The sequence below is a fragment of the Dendrobates tinctorius genome, unplaced genomic scaffold (genome assembly GCF_039654945.1).
Source record: "Dendrobates tinctorius isolate UK_male_01 unplaced genomic scaffold, ASM3965494v1 ptg000086l, whole genome shotgun sequence".
Taxonomy (NCBI): domain Eukaryota; kingdom Metazoa; phylum Chordata; class Amphibia; order Anura; family Dendrobatidae; genus Dendrobates; species Dendrobates tinctorius.
In genome coordinates this window covers 48,280,335-48,302,500 of record NW_027361754.1, presented here as the reverse complement: position 1 = coordinate 48,302,500, position 22,166 = coordinate 48,280,335, and the positions used below count along the sequence as shown (strand labels likewise).

Here is a 22,166-nt window from a genome sequence, read left to right as displayed (position 1 = left end):
TTGCAATCAATTTGTATCTAGACTGTGTCTGAACACCACTCATCGTTTGCCTTGTGTTGAGACCCCCATACACACTAGACAAGTCATCCGAACCCACCAAAATTGTTCAATACGGCTTTATGATAGAGCGCACAGGAGCATTTTGCTAAGAGTTGCTGTGTATGCGAGAGATGGAAAAGAGCAGCCATACGATTCATCAGCAAACAGCTGCCTAATGTTTATAGGGGCCGTTTACTGGACTGACCAGCGGCATCTTACTTCCGCCGATCGGTTGATGGTATGCCTGTTTACACAGTCAAAAGTAATCAATGCTCCTCTGCTATAGTTTTCGGCAGCACGAGTCCAGTTTGATCAGGACAATGAGCTGCTGAGAAAGATTAGATGGATATATATCTTTTTTTGTGTTGCACAGAAGATCATTTATCCCTTTGAACAAGCGGTTTTTTGTTCATGTGATCAGCAGCCTGTTGAAACGGCAAGATGAACATGAATCGAGTGTTAACACTTGATCACAATTATCTTTTAGCTTAAATGCTTCTTAAGGCCTTAGTCAGACATCCATTTTTTTGTATACGAGAAAATGTTTTATCAATGTGCTGGATACAATTTCTATCTGTATTTGGTCGTTTCTATTCTTGCCATCAGGTTGGCATTCGTTTTGCCCATAATGCAAAATAAAAAGTTGCACGCTTCCATAAAAAATATGGACTGCTTTTAATGACTCATCCTAGAAAGCAGAACTATGGACCTTGGCGTAATTTAGTCGATCATCTGGAGAAGGGACATACACAAGGGAGATCTTTTCCTTGTGATGAATTACATTTTGTAGCTGTATTTTTCACAAACGAAACAGTGTCTGATCCAAAATTCAAAACCAGCAACTTTAGTAACATGCACATAAGGATAATCAATAAAGCTTATCTTTTCCAATCAGACCATTGGCTGTAATGCTTTAGGCTGTGTGCACACAATGCGTTTTTGATGCATTTTTGCAACGTTTTTTACGCACATAAATGGTCCAAAAACACAATGGATGGAGTACTTATGCAAGGTAATGCAATGACAATCCTGAAGTGTTGTGCACATGATCATTAAATTTCCGTCCATATTTACAGCATTTTATTTTCTGCAGCATGTCAATTCTTTTTGCATTTCTGCAGCGTTTTTGACTCATTGACTTCAATTGAGTCAGTCAAATCTGCATCAGAAACGTAGGTGTAAAAATTACCGTACATCAAATTGCTCTGTTACATACACCTAGGGTCAGTTTTCATGGATCAACCGGCAGCACGATACGACCGCCACTCAGTAAACTTTTCATAATTGGCGCTCATTGAAACGTCTGTTTTCACAGGCAGACCAAAATAAACGTTGCGCACTGAGTGGTCTGTACTAGTTTGGTACTCATAGGCTGTCATAGTTCTTGTAAGACCTGTTTACACAGGACGACGCACTAATGAGAACAATAATTTTTGCGCTGCGCACAAGATCATTTCACCCCATGAATGAGCATTTTGCTTGTTCATCACGTAATCGTCAGTCTGTTTGTACGCAAGATAATCGGGAATGTTTTTAACAACGCGTATTCGTTTCATCATTATCTTGAGGTGTGAATGCAGCTTTGATTGAAATTGATCCAGTTACAGAGTGTTCAGATATTTGTTCGTGCTAAGCCCCCAATACACCGTACATAGCTGTCTTCCGAACAGCTGTCTAGCCCATCATTGTGCCAGCAGCTAGCTATCTTGCCCAACTCTCCGTACACAGGAGCGCATGGGATGTTTAATTTTCTCCTCCGTCGTCCACCTTACTGTTGCTGTAATCTGCAGTGGGTTTTCTGAACAAGGCCCATAGCATGTATCCTAATTATTCTCTTTATTTGGCTTCATGATGGGTCACATTGAGGCTTGGGATTCCACATTGACACGACTACTGTAGGCTGCATCACGCTTGGCTTTGAAGGCTGCAATCTCTGTATTCTGAGGATTGCTTCCCTCTCGCTTCTCAGAATAGGTTCTAATTTGCGACGTCTTGAGGCTTTGTGAATGAATGAATAAATCATACCAATATGCATGAGCCAAGGACACTGGAGGTGGCACTCTTGTTTACTGTCTCGTTTTTGTGGGTGAAGGCTGGAGCAATGATACATTCTTGGGCGTGCGGCACGGATGACAGCCGTTAACGATTTTATCTTCCCTATGAGGACAATGGGAAGGAATATCAGGCGGCGGCGCTGCGCCGTGTTCAGGCTCAGTTAGCTGACATTGTGCAAGAACAAAGTGTTCAGGGACTGGTGGAGATATGAATCTGTGGAAGCAATAAGGGATTAATTCACACAGAGTTTCCTGTAGGATCACCCAGCTTTAATCCTAATAAGGTGCTTAACACTAGATCCTGTCTTTGCTCAGCGATTGTGCTCTTGTTCCCATCGCAGACCCTGGAGCTCCTGTCGTCATCTCTGCGCCTGTGTGTTGTGCATTACACCATATAAATAGATGTATTGTTCAGGATATCACTCTTTGTGATCTGCTTGTCATTTTGAAAACACATGGATTGGAAAAGAGGGGAGGAAAGTCCATGATCCGGTGGACACATTGCTTCATGGTGTCAGCCGGTACTTCGCCCTCTCCTCGAAAAGGAACACATCAAAAAGGACTTCTACGATTCCCAGGGATGATGAGCGAGGCCTGTGGGTCTGTTTAGCTTCATTGACTTTCAACAGGAAGGCAGGAGAGGAAGCTGTGAACAAATCGGCGCAAATGTTTGTGTTCCGATTCCTAGGCAGGAAAGAGCCTGTAGATGGCAGCTGGTGGATGACCGGCTCAGTTTACATTACAATAAAAATCCCCTCACCTTGAAATTGTCTTCCAATGGCCGGTTATGGTTTGACTCAGTCACACTGACCTGGAAATTGATATATTCACTGTAATCCTATATTAACCTATGCCTTCGTGTCTTTACAAGATGAATGCAAGAATAGCTCTAGACGCAAAGATGAACATGTGCAAGATTCTAGCGTTGGTTGTACTCTTGGTGCGACCTTTCCTCATGATTATAGAAAAGATGCACTGTTAGAAAAGTCGGTGTATGCCATTTCTAGAAAAGCTGGGTATGCCAGTGTGTTCAGCCATCCAGGACGGTGGTCAGGGTCTGCAATGGTCCAAAATTGGGACAGTAAAGCCTATTTTTGGCCGGAATCTTTCACTGTTTTAGGCCACCTCAGGCTGAGTGCAGATGGACTTTTTGGCCCTGCGGATTTTTCCGCGCAGAATGGAAGAAATCCGCAGGTCAAATGACCTGTATTTTTCCCTGCGGATTTCTTCCATTTTTGATGCGGTTTTCATGCGGTTTTTGTGCGGTTTTCCATCACGGTTTTCCCCCTGTGGATTTGGTGACAGGGGAGATGGAAAACCGCACAAAAGAAGTAACATGCTGCGGATTTTGTACCGCGGAAAAATCCGCAGCGTCTGCACAGCGGTTTTTTTTTTTACATTGATTTTAAGGCTTCTGTACATGACAATGCAGAAATGCAACGTTTCTGCGCGGTAAAATCCGCTGCGGAACCGCTGCAAATCTGCATCGTGTGTGCACACAGCCTCTCATTTTTCTCAGTGTTTAATGTTATTTATTTTACATATATTTGTAAAAAAAAAAAAAAGACCATAAAAATGCTTGAAAATCTAAGTGGTTTTTTTTTTTTGTGACATTATTTGTCACGTTGACATTTTTGAAACCCTATACTGAAAGAATGTAGCGTTTTAATAAAGCCACAAACCTAAATGCGTTACAAGTTGATTTAATATTTAGCTGTAGTTGCCCAGGCATGTATTGATGACCGATCATTAGATAATGTCATCAGTATCAGATAGGTAGTGGTCTGACACCCTGCAACCCCAGCGGTTAGTTGCAAACAGCCAACGAGTAGTGGCCACTGACGTGTACTGCAGATCAGCTGCATTTAATGTTTACTTACGCCTGAGCGATGGGGCTGTCAGACCTTATATTGATGATGTATCTTAAGGATTTGTCATCAATATATGACCAGACAATCCCCTTAAAGCAGCGTCTGGTTGATATGGTTTTAGCCCCCACCAATAGCTATTAAAAATGCTGTATTTTTCAACCATCTGCTTCTTTTTAAGTGTGTGGTGACTTAGTACAATTATTTTTTTTTTCTTTTTTATTGTTAATTCTGCACTGGGTGTGTTGTTTTTTTTTTTTTCTGGATTTCACCTATGCTTTGTTATAGGACAATTAAAGGACCAGGATAATGCTTGTTTACAATGCAATCAAATAAGAAAATGCCCTAAAAATTGCTTGCTAGGTAACAATGCTATAAACTAAAGGCCCCATCACACATAGCGATCTCGCTAGCGAGATTGCTGCTGAGTCACAATTTTTGTGACGCAACAGCGATCTCACCAGCGATATCGCTGTGTGTGACAGCGATATCGCTGTGTGTGACAGCGATCAGCGACCGGCCCCCCCTGCCGGTATCGCTAATCACTGCAGGAAAGGCCAGGACTTTTTTGGTCGCTGGTCTCCCGCTGGCCAGCACGCATCGCTGCGTGTGACAGGCGGGAGACCAGCGATCTGCTGGTAACTAATGTACACATCGGGTATCCAAGAGACGTGCGTCCCTTAGATACCCGATGTGTACGTTAGTTACCAGCGCGCTGATGCAGGGAGCTGGTAACTAACGTACACATCGTATATCTAGGGACGCACGTCCCTTGGATACCCGATGTGTACGTTAGTTACCAGCTTCCTGCATCAGCGCGCTGGTTACTAACATGCACAGCGAGCTGGGCGTCGCTGTGCTGATCGCTGGTGAAGCTGTCTGTTTGACAGCTCACCAGCGATCACATAGCGATTCACCAGCGATCCAGACACATTGATATCGTTGTCAGGATCGCTGGTGAGTCGCTATGTGTGACTCCAGCCTAAAGGCCCCGTCACACATAGCGATCTCGCTAGCGAGATCGCTGCTGAGTCACAAGTTTTGTGACACAACAGCGATCTCGCCAGCGAGATCGCTGTGTGTGACAGCGATCAGCGACCGGCCCCACTACCGGTATCGCTGATCGCTCTGGGAAATCTCTGGACATTTCTTTCATCGCTGATCTCCCGCTGGCCAGCACGCATCGCTGTGTGTGACAGGCGGGAGACCAGCGATAAAATAATAATAATAAAAAAAATTACTATTCTTACCTTCCGACGTCCCACGCAGCATTCCCGCCTCTCCACGCTCCGGTCCCAGTAATCCTTTGCAAGAATGACTGCGAGACTTCGCGATCCCGCGACAACGGACGTCATCGCGGTAATTCTCGCAAAGGATTACTGGGACCGGAGTGTGGCGAGAGGCGGGAATGCTGCGCGGGACGTCGGAAGGTGAGAATAACAATATTTTCTATTTTAATTCTATTATTGACATGAATCGGCGCTGAACACAGCGATGCCGCACGCGCGGCGTCGCTGTGCTAATTGCTGGTGAAGCTGTCTGTTTGACAGCTCACCAGCGATCACATAGCGATCCTGACACGTTGATATCGTTGTCGGGATCGCTGGTAAGTCGCTATGTGTGACGGGGCCTTAAGACTGTGTAAGAGATGTCTGATGGATGTGTGAACCTTGACCTTGTAATCCTGGTGGTTCTGACCTTTGATCCTTTCTTTTGTTGGTTTGCATACCACATTCGGGACTCACACAGGGGTTTCCACCCAGCTTTCCCAGACTCCCCGATTGGTTATGCAATCCTCCTCCTTGCTCCCATAACTAGATAACTGGGTTGTGAATGCTCATGATTTGTAGCATGCTGTAAGTGTAGTGCACACACTTAGGCGTACCTTTTTTTTTTCTTCATCTTTTTGTTGCGTGTTATAATAGAATTTCCTTTCTTCCCGTGAAGTCAAGGCTATTGACTCGGATATGAGCACTGTGATATTATGTAGCACTTGCATCCTTGAATGATTCTCGTAATAGCAGATAACTGTTTGGAAACGGTTGATCACAATGTATTTATTCTTACTTTCCATCTTTTTTTTTTGTTTTCACAGAGCTTTTTGAAGCGTTGGGGTTGTTGGAGTGGTCCAATTTTTCCTGGAATTGCGTGACACATTCAGAAGACTGAAGCCCAGGCTCACAGTCTACCTTTCACGGAGGCCCAGCCGTGAGAGGACAGAAGAAGGCACGTGGCGAATCATGACGGCCGACAAAGAAAAAGATAAAGACAAGGATCGAGACCGGGATCGGGAGAGAGAAAAACGAGATAAAACCCGCGATGGAGAAAACTCTCGACCACGGCGCAGTTGCACACTGGAGGGCGGTGCCAAAAACTATGCCGAGAGTGACCACAGTGAAGATGAGGATAATGAGAACAGTGGCACGACGGCCGAGGAGGCTGCCAAGAAAAATAAGAAGAAGCTGCCAAAGAAGAAGTCCCGATACGAAAGGGCCACCAATGGGGAGATTACATCTTTCATCACAGAGGACGATGTGGTGTACAAGCCGGGAGGTAAGACACTTCTCTTTCTCCAGCACGCTCTTCTGACATGGCGGCAATGATATAATAAAAATGAGTATAATTTTATTTATATAGCGTTGACATATTCCGCAGCACTTTACAATTACACGATGATAGTTTTGTATTTACCTTTAGGATTAAGGAGATGTTAGTATATCATTTGCACGCTTTATAATGATGGCTGGTTTCAATATGTACTTATTGTGGGATAAATTAGTGAACATGGTACAGACCTATTCTAGTGTATAGGTTTACGCCAACAGTATGATATGCCTCCAGTAAATAAAAAAAACAACCCTTTTTACTAGTATTTTATTGCTGTATACCTTTGTGTAGATTAGCTACGTATACTGCACTATTCCATAGCACAAACAAAAGATACATGCTTAATGAAGGCCGAAGTTAAATTTTACGGCCTCCACAGGGCAGGTAAAAGGATCCCTATGAATGTACTTGGCTGGTAACAGTCACTTTCTGCACCATTTGCACACTTATATGCAAATGAGAATTAATATATCTCCTCCCATCAAAAATTTCCTGGCTTTATCATCCATGTTCTCCTACAGGATGTTTTCACTATGACTTTGTGGTGATTGGGGATTTCCTTTAGTGTCCCCTGTTTATTGAATACATAAACATTATTTCCAACCGATGTAATTTTGCTGAGCGTTGGTTATTTTTCTATAGTCCTTTAAATTGGGGAATACTCCACTGAATGTGATTGTTAAATCCTACTGCCCTACAGCTGTGGTTATATGAACTAAATAGGCAAATTGCCTTTTCAGAGAGGAAAAGGACTATAACTCTATAGCACCCCCTGTTGGAACAGCGATCTTACAAGTCACTATTGACCCTTTAACGAGCCTTGCAATATGACTTGGGATAAAGGCCAAATTAAAATCTCAATTTGCATACTAAATAGGGGACCCTTCTCTATTCTCATTGTTGGTACTGTGGGTCTAATGACACATAGGTCAAATTTATGTGACCTTAAATCTCAAATTGCAGCAACACTTAACTGTAGAAAAGCAACTCCTCCTCCCTCACAAAATGTTAAAATCAGTCACCCACACTTCCTGTAGAGTGACAGACCCCTTAGCCCAGTTTTCCTGTAGAGACAGACCCCCCTAGCCCAGGTTTCCTGTAGAGACAGAGCCCCCCGCCCAGCCCAGGTTTCCTGTAGAGACAGAGCCCCCCCCCCAGCCCAGGTTTCCTGTAGAGACAGACCCCCCCCTCCCCCTAGCCCAGGTTTCCTGTAGAGACAGACCCCCCCCCCCCCCTAGCCCAGGTTTCCTGTAGAGATAGACCCCACCCTAGCCCAGGTTTCCTGTAGAGATAGCCCCCCCCCCCTAGCCCAGGTTTCCTGTAGAGACAGACCCCCCGCCCAGCCCAGGTTTCCTGTAGAGACAGAGCCCCCCCCCCAGCCCAGGTTTCCTGTAGAGACAGACCCCCCCCTCCCCCTAGCCCAGGTTTCCTGTAGAGACAGACCCCCCCCCCCCCCTAGCCCAGGTTTCCTGTAGAGATAGACCCCACCCTAGCCCAGGTTTCCTGTAGAGATAGCCCCCCCCCCTAGCCCAGGTTTCCTGTAGAGATAGACCCCCCCCCCCCCTAGCCCAGGTTTCCTGTAGAGATAGACCCCCCCCCCCCCCAGCCCAGGTTTCCTGTAGAGATAGACCCCCCCCCCAGCCCAGGTTTCCTGTAGAGATAGACCCCCCCCCCCCAGCCCAGGTTTCCTGTAGAGATAGACCCCCCCCCCCCCAGCCCAGGTTTCCTGTAGAGATAGACCCCCCCCCCCCCAGCCCAGGTTTCCTGTAGAGATAGACCCCCCCCCCCCCCCAGCCCAGGTTTCCTGTAGAGATAGACCCCCCCCCCCCTAGCCCAGGTTTCCTGTAGAGATAGACCCCCCCCCCCAGCCCAGGTTTCCTGTAGAGATAGACCCCCCCCCCCCAGCCCAGGTTTCCTGTAGAGATAGACCCCCCCCCCCCAGCCCAGGTTTCCTGTAGAGATAGACCCCCCCCCCCCCCAGCCCAGGTTTCCTGTAGAGATAGACCCCCCCCCCCCCAGCCCAGGTTTCCTGTAGAGACCGAGCCCCCCCCCCAGCCCAGGTTTCCTGTAGAGACAGACCCCCCCCCCCCCCAGCCCAGGTTTCCTGTAGAGACAGACCACCCCCCAGCCCTGGTTTCCTGTAGAGATAGACCCCCCCTAGCCCAGGTTTCCTGTAGAGATAGGCCCCCCCCCCTAGCCCAAGTTTCCTGTAGAGATAGGCCCCCCCCCCCTAGCCCAAGTTTCCTGTAGAGATAGGCCCCCCCCCCCTAGCCCAAGTTTCCTGTAGAGATAGGCCCCCCCCCCCTAGCCCAAGTTTCCTGTAGAGATAGGCCCCCCCCCTAGCCCAGGTTTCCTGTAGAGATAGACCCCCCCCTAGCCCAGGTTTCCTGTAGAGATAGACCCCCCCCCCCCAGCCCAGGTTTCCTGTAGAGATAGACCCCCCCCCCCCCCAGCCCAGGTTTCCTGTAGAGATAGACCCCCCCCCCCCCAGCCCAGGTTTCCTGTAGAGATAGACCCCCCCCCCCCCCCCCAGCCCAGGTTTCCTGTAGAGATAGACCCCCCCCGCCCAGCCCAGGTTTCCTGTAGAGATAGACCCCCCCCCCCCTAGCCCAGGTTTCCTGTAGAGATAGACCCCCCCCTAGCCCAGGTTTCCTGTAGAGATAGACCCCCCCTAGCCCAGGTTTCCTGTAGAGATAGACACAACAATACACTTCATGTAATCCATCTTGTTGTCTCTGCTGTTGGTGTGGATAGCACTTGACAACGTGCTGTGGACAGCAATTTAGAAAGAAGGGAAAAGGCCAGTGACTGGCACTTTGTATTGATTTTTTTAGAGGTAAGAATGTGATTTGCAGATTTGCTAGAAAACCTTGTCTATTAGCAAATAAAAAAAGTTAGTGCATACAATCGCCAATGTCCGACATTCACTGGTCTGCCTGGGACTGCTATAATCCGTTGCAATAAATGATCCATGTTGACACAAGCACATTTCTGGTATTTGCACTTTGCTAATAGAAAACTCAGGCTTATTAAATAATTAATTTGGATGCCATGATGTGCTTAGCTAGTTCTTCTGTATGAGACCATTCCTTAGTCATCGTTCTGTTCTCATCAATATACAAGGTAAAGCTTTCAAAGCAGAATATTAATTGTCCAAGGAAGATGCTGCGTCCTTTTGTGTTTCTAAACTGAGTATATAGCTGAAGTTCTCCTTTTTCTCCCAGCTGTTCCGTCGTCTTATGCATAGCGAAAACTGGAATTTTATCTTCTTAAAAAGTGCACCTATGTATTAGAAGCGAATGACACACACTACTAACTGTTTACGAGAATTTGCCCCTTCAGTAGAAGCCATTTATAGTCTTGTTCGAGGTGCCCATTTGAAGATAGGGTTTGCCAAGTCTGTCTTGTTGGCAGAAATCTTTATTTATTTTTTTAACCTCTTAAATGGATATACAACGAAAAATAAGGTATCACTGCAATAGTTACCTTGCTGTTTTTTTTTTCTACAGCTCCTTAACGGCTATGCATCTCCATGGTAACAGACTACAAACTGTGTAGTCTGATCTTGCAGTGTTTTTTTTTTTTTTGCTAATCTATGTAATGTAAATTAGCACAAATGTGAAGGCCGTTAGACTGCAGGACTACACTGCACAGTTTGTTTGCTGTTACCAATGCGATAAATTGTCTGCATAGGAGCTGTAGAAACCAAACAAATTTGATGAAAAGCTTAATGCAAGTGTTGGGCAGGCATAATTCTCCCACTTGTTCCTGTTTCTTGAGTTGTGCGAGTTCCTGGTAGACCGCCTTGTCCCCTTGCATGCTGAGCATATTTTCTGATGCAATATCCAGGATCGTTTTTACGAGCACCTATGTGCAGATAAATATTTGCTGTTGGCGAAATAGATCATAAAAAAACATTTTCATGCAAGATGTTTTTCTGCTGATCTCGAGCTGCACAAGTTAACCGCATTGATAACGAAAGCCCTTGGAATGCTGAGGCAGCTTGTAGCATAGAGGAAATAAATGGCTGCCTGCGCCATCATATGTCATTACCTACCCTGCACTTCCCAGCCCTTCTCTCTGCATGACGCAGAGCTTAGTACAAATAACATATTTAGCCTACTGAGGTTCGAGCCATGCTCGCGATTTTAAGCCCTCTGTTTTTAGAGGAAGACTGAAAGGTTACACATACTTACTCAGATGAGATTCTGCGATTTATCAAGCAGCCTCTCGGGAATTTCGGCTGTAATGCTGGCTCGCCCAGCATTTGATAGCAAGCGATTTATGCCACGTTCATCCAGTGTGGTACATGGGAACTCTCGCCTGCCAATCGTCGGCATTACAGGGTGCTGTCAGTGACAGCCATGGCTGCGGTTATTAATATGCAGCTCTTTCGTTTTATTGTTAAAATAGAGACAGAATACTGCAAGGCGGAATCAAGACGCAATGGATTAAAGCAATATATATTTGTTTTTTGTTACGTGTAATGAACATTCAGTGCCATGACCTCCCTGAAGGCATAATTGGCAGTGTGATATCATGCAAGGAGAATACCGTGTAGACCAATGTGTCATAGACATCTCAACAAACTAAGGACCAGCCTGCTGTTCAGCTTATAATAAGCACCGATCGATGATGGAATAGGTTGATCGACACTCAGATAAAGGCACAGGCCGATGCGAACTGTATTGGATGAACAATGATTAAAGATGAAGTCTCAGTAAAAACTCCTCTTAACCACTTATGTGATGTCGTGCATGTATTAACCCCTTAGTGATCACCAACGCGACTTAAAACTGACCTGCGAAATAAGAGACGAGCATCTTATGTGTATCAACCTAAATTTGTCATTATCATAAAGTATAATGTGTCACGAAAAAAATAAATCAATCGGATATGTTGAAGCATTCCAGATTTATTACTACATAAAGTGACGCCTCATATTTATTTAAAAAATTGGCCCGGTCATTAAGGGGGTTAAAATACTTCCCGTCCTCCTCCGTTTCCAGCACGGCTCTGTTCCCCTTCAGTCCCACGTGACTGCTCTTAAACTTTGCCAGCTCACACTACGTGGGTTGATGCTTCTTTTCCAATTTAAATCTATGAAATTATAAAACGAGGCCCAGTAGACTTAAGACTTTGATTGCGCACACAAACCAATGTAGGAGCCAGCTAGTCAGATTTCAGGTCACGTGACCCAGAAGGAGAAAAGATCTGTGCTGGAAACTGGGGAAGACGGCGATTAAGTATTTTAATACACTTGCACTGCTTCACATTGATAATTAGGAGCGTATAGGGGATAAAGCTTACACAATAAGATGTGGCCTAAAAGGAAACAAAGAATAATTGTTGGCAGCACAACAGGTTTTGCTCAATCATTCACTGATCACTGTCATGACTGGGAACGAACGCCCATAGATTGCAGCCTCACATGCATGCTTGCTTATTGTCTATAATGCTATTCTGAGACATATTTCATTAACTTTAGATAAACATCTGTCCAGACAAGATCCATAACGTTGGAGTTTATCCTGATACTCCAGATGCTTGGATAGTTTAAACTTGACTATAGCAAATTAATTTGGTTGTCCATATGAGATGGCCGTTATCCGATGATTGTTTGGTCAATAGCTCTCTCTCCCGACTCCCCGATACACATGAGCTATTCTTTCGGTCGAGCCAGCTGTTTATATGTCTCAAAAATAAGTGAATCGAGTTTTGAAATTCTAACTTGCCCGATCAGTCTCTCCTCCAGCATCATCTGTCCTGGGACAGTCGGGTTACACCCATACATATTGGATAGTTGGCAGCTCTAGCCGAAATCGGCGTGTTCGGCTAGGTTCACACATCTGTATCGCAGCCAGAGTACAGAACTCAAAGGACCGACTGGCCACCGGTTTATTGACCCTATGAGGGTGTAGAGGTTGGATTGTGAGACCCGTCTACAGTCCGTAAAATCATGCACTGTGACACATGCATGTTTGATTACAGCATAATGAGCAGGGGCTGTCTAGGCTTCAGCATTAGGGCTGTACAAGTTTTCCAAATCCCCCACTTACCGTATATTAGTAGTCATTGTTCATCAATTGAAAACACGTTTTATTAGAAAGTTTAATGACTTTTTATTATCCAGTGTTCAAGGTCTATCTGTATGAAAACCCGAGAGCCAGAATGTCCAGATTCACTTGTATAAACAATAGTGCTGCCTTATATGTGCAGATTAGTATTATCTTGTGCCATTTGTATATTGTTGTCTTTGTTTTGTTTTTTACCCCACTTGCTCTGTCTGTTCTGAAAATTCGCGCTCACCATAGCAACAAATTGATTTATTGCAGGTTATGTACTGCCAGTACCGTTTCCACCCATCCCCACAAGGGGCTATTGATTTCCACAGTCAGCTGGAATCGCTGATGACTTGGTGGGATATGGCAGCAGTGTTTGTCCCTTTCTCCGCGAGGAAACAAAGTGCTTGATTAGTGCAGCCGCCTTAATCGGCGGCGTCCTACAATTGTAATTGTGTGCGTGTCCAGCGAAAATCCATCACTACCCCGGGGTTTGTCACGTTGGGATGTGGGATGGGTTGTCATCATGCGGCTTTCGTATAATGGAATGATCATTACAGGATGATCATTTCAATTCCTGCATTCTCTAGGTAATAATACGGCATAATGGGTTCAGTAGTCTCAGATTGTGAGGATTCAGGTTTTTCAGGTTTTCCTTTTTACTGTGTACATCAAACATGAGCTCTCTCCTACTCATTCAGAGCCATAGGGGGCGCAATTACAGCTGGGCTGGTAATATATTTTGATATCCTCTTCCCTTTTTTTATAGCCCATCTGCTGCATGAACTTGAAGTGTTACTTCCAGATGACACAAATGTGTATAAGACCTCGTTATTACTTTGCGTTTTGATGGTAGTTTTTGCACCATGGTGAAAGAATTCGTAAAATGTCTTTTTTTTCTAAAACGGCGCCATGCTGGTCCACAGGTAGTGTGTGGTATTGCAGCTCAATGTAGACACCACTCATGAACAGGAGTGGCCCTGTAAATTTTTTTTCCCTAATATTGGCCAAATTCCTTGAATTTTCATACCAGATGAAAATAGAGATCACTGCTACACTTGCCCCCGATGACCTTGGACAGGTTGTTAATGTCTTCCTGTGCTCTCCGCTCCTCCAGGATTGCACTTGGTCAGTACATTTGTTTGGGAAAGGGAAGCGTGACGTGATACTACATCTTCATTTAGCAGGAAGGGTAATTAAAATGTTCAAGCCATATGTTTTGCAAGTCGTGATCGCTGGCCAACCATCGTTTGACCCGGGCATCCAACGGGTTAACGCTCCCTTGGCGCATAGGGCTGAAACGCTGGCGCTTCTGATTCGGTGATTGTAATGCATCTGTCAGCTGACCTAGCCTGCTTCCTCCATAACTCCTATATATTTATATTCTCTAAACATGTTCATTGGCCCTGAGGGTTAATGAGTAAGGAAGCGACGGCTAGCGAGGATGATTCTCTGCCAGCTGAGTTTATATCAATGCTTCCTTTGTGCTCATTGTCCTGAACCTCGGCTTGGTGTATCATCCTGCCTTCCTGGCAGATGAGGTTGCAACCTCTATTTCTCACTTGTGTTGTGCTCTGCTATCACCGTTAACCCATTCAGCCGCGTCGCCATCCCAGCCGCCAGCTTTCCTTCCTGTCCACCCCATAGGCCGGGGAGCTGAGGCGGCATTAGTTAGATTGAAATAAAAGAATTTGGCTCCTGCCTTGACAGCTATTGGCTCTTCTCTGTCATTGACCCATGTGTTTGTCATCCTTCCAGATCCTGCCGTCTATTCCTTATGACAGCCACACCAGCTGAGAAAGGCCAGGCCTTCCAGACAGGAGCAGGATTTCGAGGGATCGCTGGAGGTGGATTGGGGTTGGGCGCCGACACACGTTGGCATCCAAGCCCATTTTTTTTTTTTTTGTGTGCAGCTACCGAGCATGTGGGGAGACGCTCATTAGCATTCAGCAGGGGATTGCTCTTGTAGTGACACCATGCTTTAAAAACTATCCAGTACCCCAGGATCCGCTTAATAAAAGTTCTCGCTTAGGACTGCAGCCAGATTTTCGCCTGTGGCGCAGCTAACAAAGCTCTGCTCCATGGCACTGTCTTTATTTGAAGTTCTTTATTCCCCTCTGCTGTCTAAATGACTCCTAGGTTCTTTAGTGCAAAGAGCTTCATCAAAAGGTGCTTCTCTTATTACACATGTTTTTATTTATCTGTAGCTGGAAAGTGTATTTAAAAAGGAGAAAAAAAGCAATGTGCTATGATTACAACCTAGAATTGGAAAAATTTAAATGCTCCAAGGATAGGAAAGTGGGGTGGAAACTGATGCGGCTGCCTTTGCAGATCCTCATCTTGCCCAGGTTCCTGAATATGCCACTAGGTCCCATTGGGGCCACCGTGATGCAAGTAAGTGCATTTTTTATTTTTTGGATGCAAATCCTGGCCTGACTGTAGTTCCACCAACACAAACTGATATTACGTTTACCCCTTCAAGACATCCGCTGTGTATATATGACACTTGTCAGAAGTGGGTGTATGTAGCTGGCTCACACAGCAAGCGTGTCCCATACCTGGCAGGTGATCGCTGAGTATTATAGCCAGGTCCTGCTGCTAACCATCGCGGGTGGATTGGAACTCTGCCCTCGATTGTGAACTTGTTAAATGGCGTTATCAATCTCGGACAGCGGCATATAACATGTGCCGGAATGCGTGCGCGTCATTACCTCCGCCCATTGGCGTACCCATGATCTGACTGCGGGTCGCCGATAGGTGGTCTTGACAGCCAGGGGTCATCTGATGACCCCTGTGTGTGTCATTACGGAACTCTTTTGAGACCCTGCCTATGGCCGGGCTTCAAACGAGACCATGATTTCTGCTATATGCATCGATGCTGTGCCATTGCTGCATATAGCACAAGTGATCAGTGAATCATATCTTCAAGTCTCCTAACAGGGCTAGCAAAAACAGTAAAAAAAAAAATGAAGTTCAAATCACCCCGATTACACTCATTGAAAATAAATACACTACTGTTCAAATGTTTGGGGTCACCCAGACAATTTTGTGTTTTCCATGAAAACTCATACTTTTATTACTCAACGGAGTTGCCAAATGAATTTAAAATCTAGTTCAGACATTGGCAATGTTCGAAAAAAAGATTTTATTTGAAATAATTTTCTCCTCCTCTCTCAAACTTTGCTTTCGTCAAAGAATGCTCCCTTTGCAGCAATTACATCATTGCAGACTTTTTGCATTCTAGCAGTTAATTTGCTGAGGTAATCTGGAGAAATTTCACCCCATGCATCCAGAAGCCCCTCCCACAAGTTGGTTTGGCTTGATGGGCACTTTTGCATACCATACGGTCAAGCTGCTCCCACAACAGCTCAATGGGGTTGAGATCTGGTGACTGCGCTGGCCACGCCATTACAGATAGAATACCAGCTGCCTGCTTCTTCCCTAAATGCTGTGGGCGGCACGGTGGCTCAGTGGTTAGCGCTGCAGCCTTGCAGCGCTGGGGTCCTGGGTTCGTATCCCACCAAGGACAACATCTGCAAGGAGTTTGTATGTTCTCCCCGTGTTTGCGTGGGTTTCCTCCGGGCATTCCGGTTTCCTCCCACATTCTAAAGACATACCAATAGGGAATTTAGATTGTGAGCCCCATCGGGGACAGTGATGATGATGTGTGCAAAATGTGAAGCGCTGCGGAATATGTTAGCGCTATATAAAAATAAAGATTTATTTTTATTTTATTTAAATAGTTCTTGCATAATTTGGAGGTGTGCTTTGGGTCATTATCCTGTTGGATATGGCATGGCGTTGCAAAATGGAGAGAGAGCCTTCGTTACTCAAAATCCCTTTTTACCTTGTACAAATCTCCCACTTTACCAGCACCTAAGCATCCCCAGACCATCATATTACCTCCACTATGCCTGACAGATGGCGTCAGGCACTCTTCCAGCATCTTTTCAGTTGTTCTGCGTCTCACAAATGTTCTTCTGTGTGATCCAAACACCTCAAACTTGGATTCGTCTTTCCATAACACTTTTTTCCAATCTTCCTCTGTCCAATGTCTGTGTTCTTTTGCCAACATTAATCTTTTCCTTTTATTAGCCGGACTCAGATGTGGCTTTTTCTTTGCCGCTCTGCCCTGATGGCCAGCATCCCGGAGTCGCCTCTTCACTGTAGACGTTTACAGTGGCCTTTTGTGTGCACTATTTAATGAAGCTGCCAGTTGAGGACCTGTGAGGCGTCGATTTCTCAATCGACAGACTGTAATGTACTTGTCCTGTTGCTCAGTTGTGCATTGGGGCCTCCCACTTCTCTTTCTACTCTGGTTAGAGCCTGTTTGTGCACTCCTCTGAATTGAGTAGTACACACTAGGGTGACCGGATCTCATATGGGGGGGAAAAAATGTCAGAATCTTGTTCGTCTGGACCCCACAAAACGATTCCCCTTTCCAGATATTGAGAGAGCCAAAATTTGAGCTCGATCAAACGACGTTAACCCGTGCCGCTCGTCGCTCAAAGTTTGAAAAAATCCAAATTGAGGTATTTTAAGATTTAGGTATTTTGCATAGTCTGTTAGACTATAAACAATGTGACGACAACATTGCAGAAATAGCCCTGACCAAATTTTCGAACCATTTGTGGTATTTGAATGCAGAGTTGGTGGGATTATCGTTTTTTGATCCCACCATTACAGACAATGAAAAGTTGTTAATGGCTAATAAATTGCTCAGTAGCACAGATGAACCATCAGAGCACGCTAACCTACATGAGTTGATAATTTTACATAGTTATCTAATCTATTCTAGAGATTTTGTTAAAGTAGTTTTTGAAACGTCAGAATATAATGCTCGGCATTTGCTTACAACTTGCAGGACATATTGCTTTTGTTCTTCATCTTTTGTCAGAAGGTCGTTAAAGTCGGTTACTTCCTACCTCTTTTAATATTTCTTTCCTAACTTTTGGATTTACAACCCTAGCGTGCTCTGATGGTTCATCTGTGCTACTGAGCAATTTATTAGCCATTAACAACTTTTTATTGTAATGGTGGGATCAAAAAACGATAATCCCACCAACTCTGCATTCAAATACCACAAATGGTTAGAAAATTTGGTCAGGGCTATTTCTGCAATGATGTTGTCACATTCTTTATAGTCTAACAGACTATGCAAAATACCTAAATCTTAAAATACCTCAATTTGGATTTTTTCAAACTTTGAGCGACGAGCGGCACGGGTTAACGTCGTTTGATCGAGCTCAAATTTTGGCTATCTGTAAAGGGGAATCGTTTTGTGGGGTCCAGACGGACAAAATTCCGACATCAATTTTTTGCGGTCACCCTAGTACACACCGTTGTAGGACATCTTCAGTTTCTTGGCAATTTCTCATATGGAATAGCCTTCATTTCTAAGAACAAGAATACTGTCGAGTTTCACATGAAAGTTCTTTTTTTCAGGCCATTTTGAGAGTTTAATGGAACCAACAAATGTAATGCTCCAGATTCTCAACTAGCTCAAAGGAAGGTCTGGTTTATATCTTCTCTCATCAGCCAAACTGTTTTCAGCTGTGCTAACATACTTGCACAAGGGTTTTCAAGGGTATTCTAACCATCCATTAGCCTTCTTACACAGTTAGCAAGCACAAAGTACCATAAGAACACTGGAGTGATTGTTGTTGGAAATGGGCCTCTATACACCTATGAACATATTGCATTACAAACCAGACGTTTGCAGCTAAATAGTCATTTACCTCTTTAACAATGTATAGAGTGTATTTCTGAATCATGTAATGTTAGCTTCATTGGAAAAACTGTGCTTTTCTTTCAAAAATAAGGAAATTTCTAAGTGAGCCTAAACTTTTGAATGGTAGTGTACACTTGTGGCCAAAAGTATTGACACCCCTGCAATTTTGTCAGATAATACTCAGTTTCTTCCTGAAAATGATTGCAAACACAAATTCATTTGTATTATCTTCATTTAATTTGTCTTAAATGAAAAAAACACAAAAAGAATTGTCCTAAAGCCAAATTGGATATAATTCCACATTAAAAAGAGGGTGGACAAAAGTATTGGCACTGTTCGAAAAATCATGTGATGCTTCTCTAATTTGTGTAATTAACAGCACCTGTAACTTACCTGTGGCACCTAACAGGTGTTGGCAATAACTAAATCACACTTGCAGCCAGTTGGCATGGATTAAAGTTGACTCAACCTTTGTCCTGTGTCCTTGTGTGTACCACATTGAGCATGGAGAAAAGAAAGAAGACCAAAAAAACTGTCTGAGGACTTGAGAAACCAAATTGTGAGGAAGCATGAGCAATCTCAAGGCTACAAGTCCATCTCCAAAGACCTGAATGTTCCTGTGTCTACCGTGCGCAGTGTCATCAAGAAGTTTAAAGCCCATGGCACTGTGGCTAACCTCCCTAGATGTGGACGGAAAAGAAAAATTGACAAGAGATTTCAACGCAAGATTGTGCGGATGTTGGATAAAGAACCTTGACTAACATCCAAACAAGTTCAAGCTGCCCTGCAGTTCGAGGGTACAACAGTGTCAACCCGTACTATCCGTCGGCGTCTGAATGAAAAGTGACTATATGGTAGGAGACCCAGGAAGACCCCACTTCTTACCCTGGGACATAAAAAAGCTAGGCTGGAGTTTGCCAAAACTTACCTGAAAAAGCCTAAAACATTTTGGAAGAATATTCTCTGGTCAGATGAGACAAAAGTAGAGCTTTTTGGGCAAAGGAATCAACATAGAGTTTACAGGAGAAAATAAAGAGGCATACAAAGAAAAGAACACGGTCCCTACAGTCAAACATGGCGGAGGTTCCCTGATGTTTTGGGGTTGCTTTGCTGCCTCTGACACTGGACTGCTTGACCGTGTGCATGGCATTATGAAGTCAGAAGACTACCAACAAATTTTGCAGCATAATGTAGAGCCCAGTGTGAGAAAGCTGGGTCTCCCTCAGAGGTCATGGGTCTTCCAGCAGGACAATGACCCAAAACACACTTCAAAAAGCACTAGAAAATGGTTTGAGAGAAAGCACTGGAGACTTCTAAGGTGGCCAGCAATGAGTCCAGACCTGAATCCCATAGAACACCTGTGGAGAGATCTAAAAATGGCTGTTTGGCAAACTGCTCCAGGTCCCTGATATTTGAAGGGTGCCTTCTCCAAAGAAGAATGGTCTAAAATTCCAGCAGAGCATTGTAAGAAACTCATTGATGGTTACCGGAAGCGGTTGGTCGCAGTTATTTTGGCTAAAGGTTGTGCAACCAAGTATTAGGCTGAGGGTGCCAATACTGTTGTCTGGCCCATTTTTGGAGTTTTGTGTGAAATGATCAATGTTTTGCTTATTGCTTCATTCTCTTTTGTGTTTTTTCATTTAAGACAAATTAAATGAAGATAATAATACCAAAGAATTTGTGTTTGCAATCATTTTCAGGAAGAAACTGAGTATTATCTGACAGAATTGCAGGGGTGTCAATACTTTTGGTCACAACTGTATATGTGGTATCGCCGCGTTAAAAAAAAAAAAAAAATCCAATCTTATCAAAATATAAAAACAACCCAATTGGTTAACACCGTGAACGTAAAAGATTCAACAATGAGAAAACTAATTTTTTTTCATTCACCTCAGTTCCTCCAAAAATGGAGTAATAATCGATCAAAAATTCACATCTTTCCCAAAATAGCAGTAATAAAAACGTATCCTGTCCCCACAAAAATAAGCAGTTATACAGCTTCATTGGACAAAAAAATCAGAATGCTACGGGTCTTGGAAAATGTGACACAACTCCAAATTTTTTATATTTTGCAAACGTCTGACTTTTTTTTGTCCACTACTAAATCAATGTAAAAAAAAAAAAAAAAAAGGATTTTAGTATATTTACTGTCAATTTTTACCCCAGTAGAAGCAATCTGTTAATTGAGTGTTATTTCTGAGGCATTTTCAGAACGTGGAGTGGATGCTAGCATCTGTGTTGGTGAAAGCGCTTATAGAAGCCAGGCTGTGTCTTACAGATAGGAGCTGGGCCGTGTCTGACGGCAGCCATTTTGTGGTTGGGAAGCCATTTTCCTGTGTGCCTGGCTTTCCCACGAGGCAGAATGGAAGGAGACTCCAGGAACATGGACATCTGAATAACATGCACAAAATTGTGGCATGCAATTGTGACGTGTAAAAGCAGTGCCGGAAGTGAACAGCAGGAACAAAACCCATGCCAGTGGGAGGCCTCTGCTCGGTGTATGAGAAGTGTTTCTTGGCTCTTTTTATATAGGCCATGGATCCTCGCCCCCTTTTTTCCCTGAGCCGCCACTAATCATGTGTACACAGCAAACATCTTTGCGGAGTGCTAACAAGGGCAAGCCGGCCTGCTTCGTCTGTGCAGAACAAGGGCTCCGCTCCTTTCTGGGACAGAACAATGCCGCCTGTTACACCGCACATAATAGCTGAAATAAAATCCTTCACAACCCTCTTGTATAGGTGAAGATGTGCCGCTCTCGCCCGCTCGCTGAATAGGCCTGTCTGGCAGGTATTGTTCAGCCGTCTTTGTCAGATTGAAGCAGTTTAAAGCTTGACAGATGGAGAGCTTCTCTCTCACTTTGAGGCTGATCAATAGTGGTTGATCCAGCAAATGGCTTTTTTTTTTTGTTTGCTTATGCAGACAGGGCCCAAGGACTGTTAATGTGCTAAATAAAAGCTGGGGCATTGAATTTTAGTTTAATTTTACATTGATATACCTTCCTCCATGATGTTCTGGAAATGTGTATGTGATCTATGAATCTATGAATAGGCCTGGTGTTACCTTGTGGTATTCGGCGTTGGAAAAAGAAAAAATAGAGAAATTAGTAAAATTTCTTTTCAAACCTTCATGTTCAGTGTATGCAGCGGAGAAACGCCTGATGCATATATATGCAAAATTTAATCCATAGATCCCCATGTGTCTTCTTTTGGCATATGCTTTTTTGTGGGGCTGTTTTATGCCACGTTGTGCCTACTTTGGTGGCATACTTTGGGGAGTAACTCCAACATATACCCCTGACACAAGCAAAAAAACAAGATCTGAACTGAGCCTAAATCTGGCCATACACATTCATAGTCATGTAAGTGGGGAGCACCCTACTTTAAGGGAACTTGTCACCCCCCCCCCCCCCAGGTGTTTTTAAGTAAAAGAGCCACCTTGTGCAGCCCTAATGCTGCATTCTGTCAAGGTGGCTCTATTATTTGGCATCCCTTCCACCACAGAAATAAGCGTTTTTAAAATTGGTCAGACATACCTGAAGCTTGACCGGGGGCAGGTCTTTCCCCCTCGGACACAGACTCCTCACATCCATCAGTCACGTCCTCCTTCAGTCTTTGCTCCATCTCCTCAGCGTTCATTTCAAATTCCGGCACCTGCGCTGTACTATATTCTCTTGGGCATGCGCAGTTAGCGCTGCCCTTGCTCTATCACATCATGTCCTTCCTATCGCGCCTGCGTGGATGGGCGGCCAGAGATCCCGCCCCGCAGTGTGAATAAATCAGAAGAGACTGCAGGGCGGGATCTCTGG

The 22,166-nt window shown here is 44.4% G+C and overlaps 1 protein-coding gene across 7 annotated transcripts in view; it reads left to right on the top strand.

The window, feature by feature from the left end:
* RERE (arginine-glutamic acid dipeptide repeats) overlaps positions 1-22,166 on the top strand; it is a 403,316-nt gene that overhangs the window by 137,118 nt on the left and 244,032 nt on the right. For all 7 annotated transcript variants that reach the window (XM_073585354.1, XM_073585355.1, XM_073585356.1 and 4 more), the window contains one exon: positions 6,057-6,514. In XM_073585354.1, coding sequence (XP_073441455.1) covers positions 6,202-6,514 — 313 coding nt within the window. In that variant the 5' untranslated portion in view covers positions 6,057-6,201. The remainder of the gene's footprint in view (positions 1-6,056; positions 6,515-22,166) is intronic.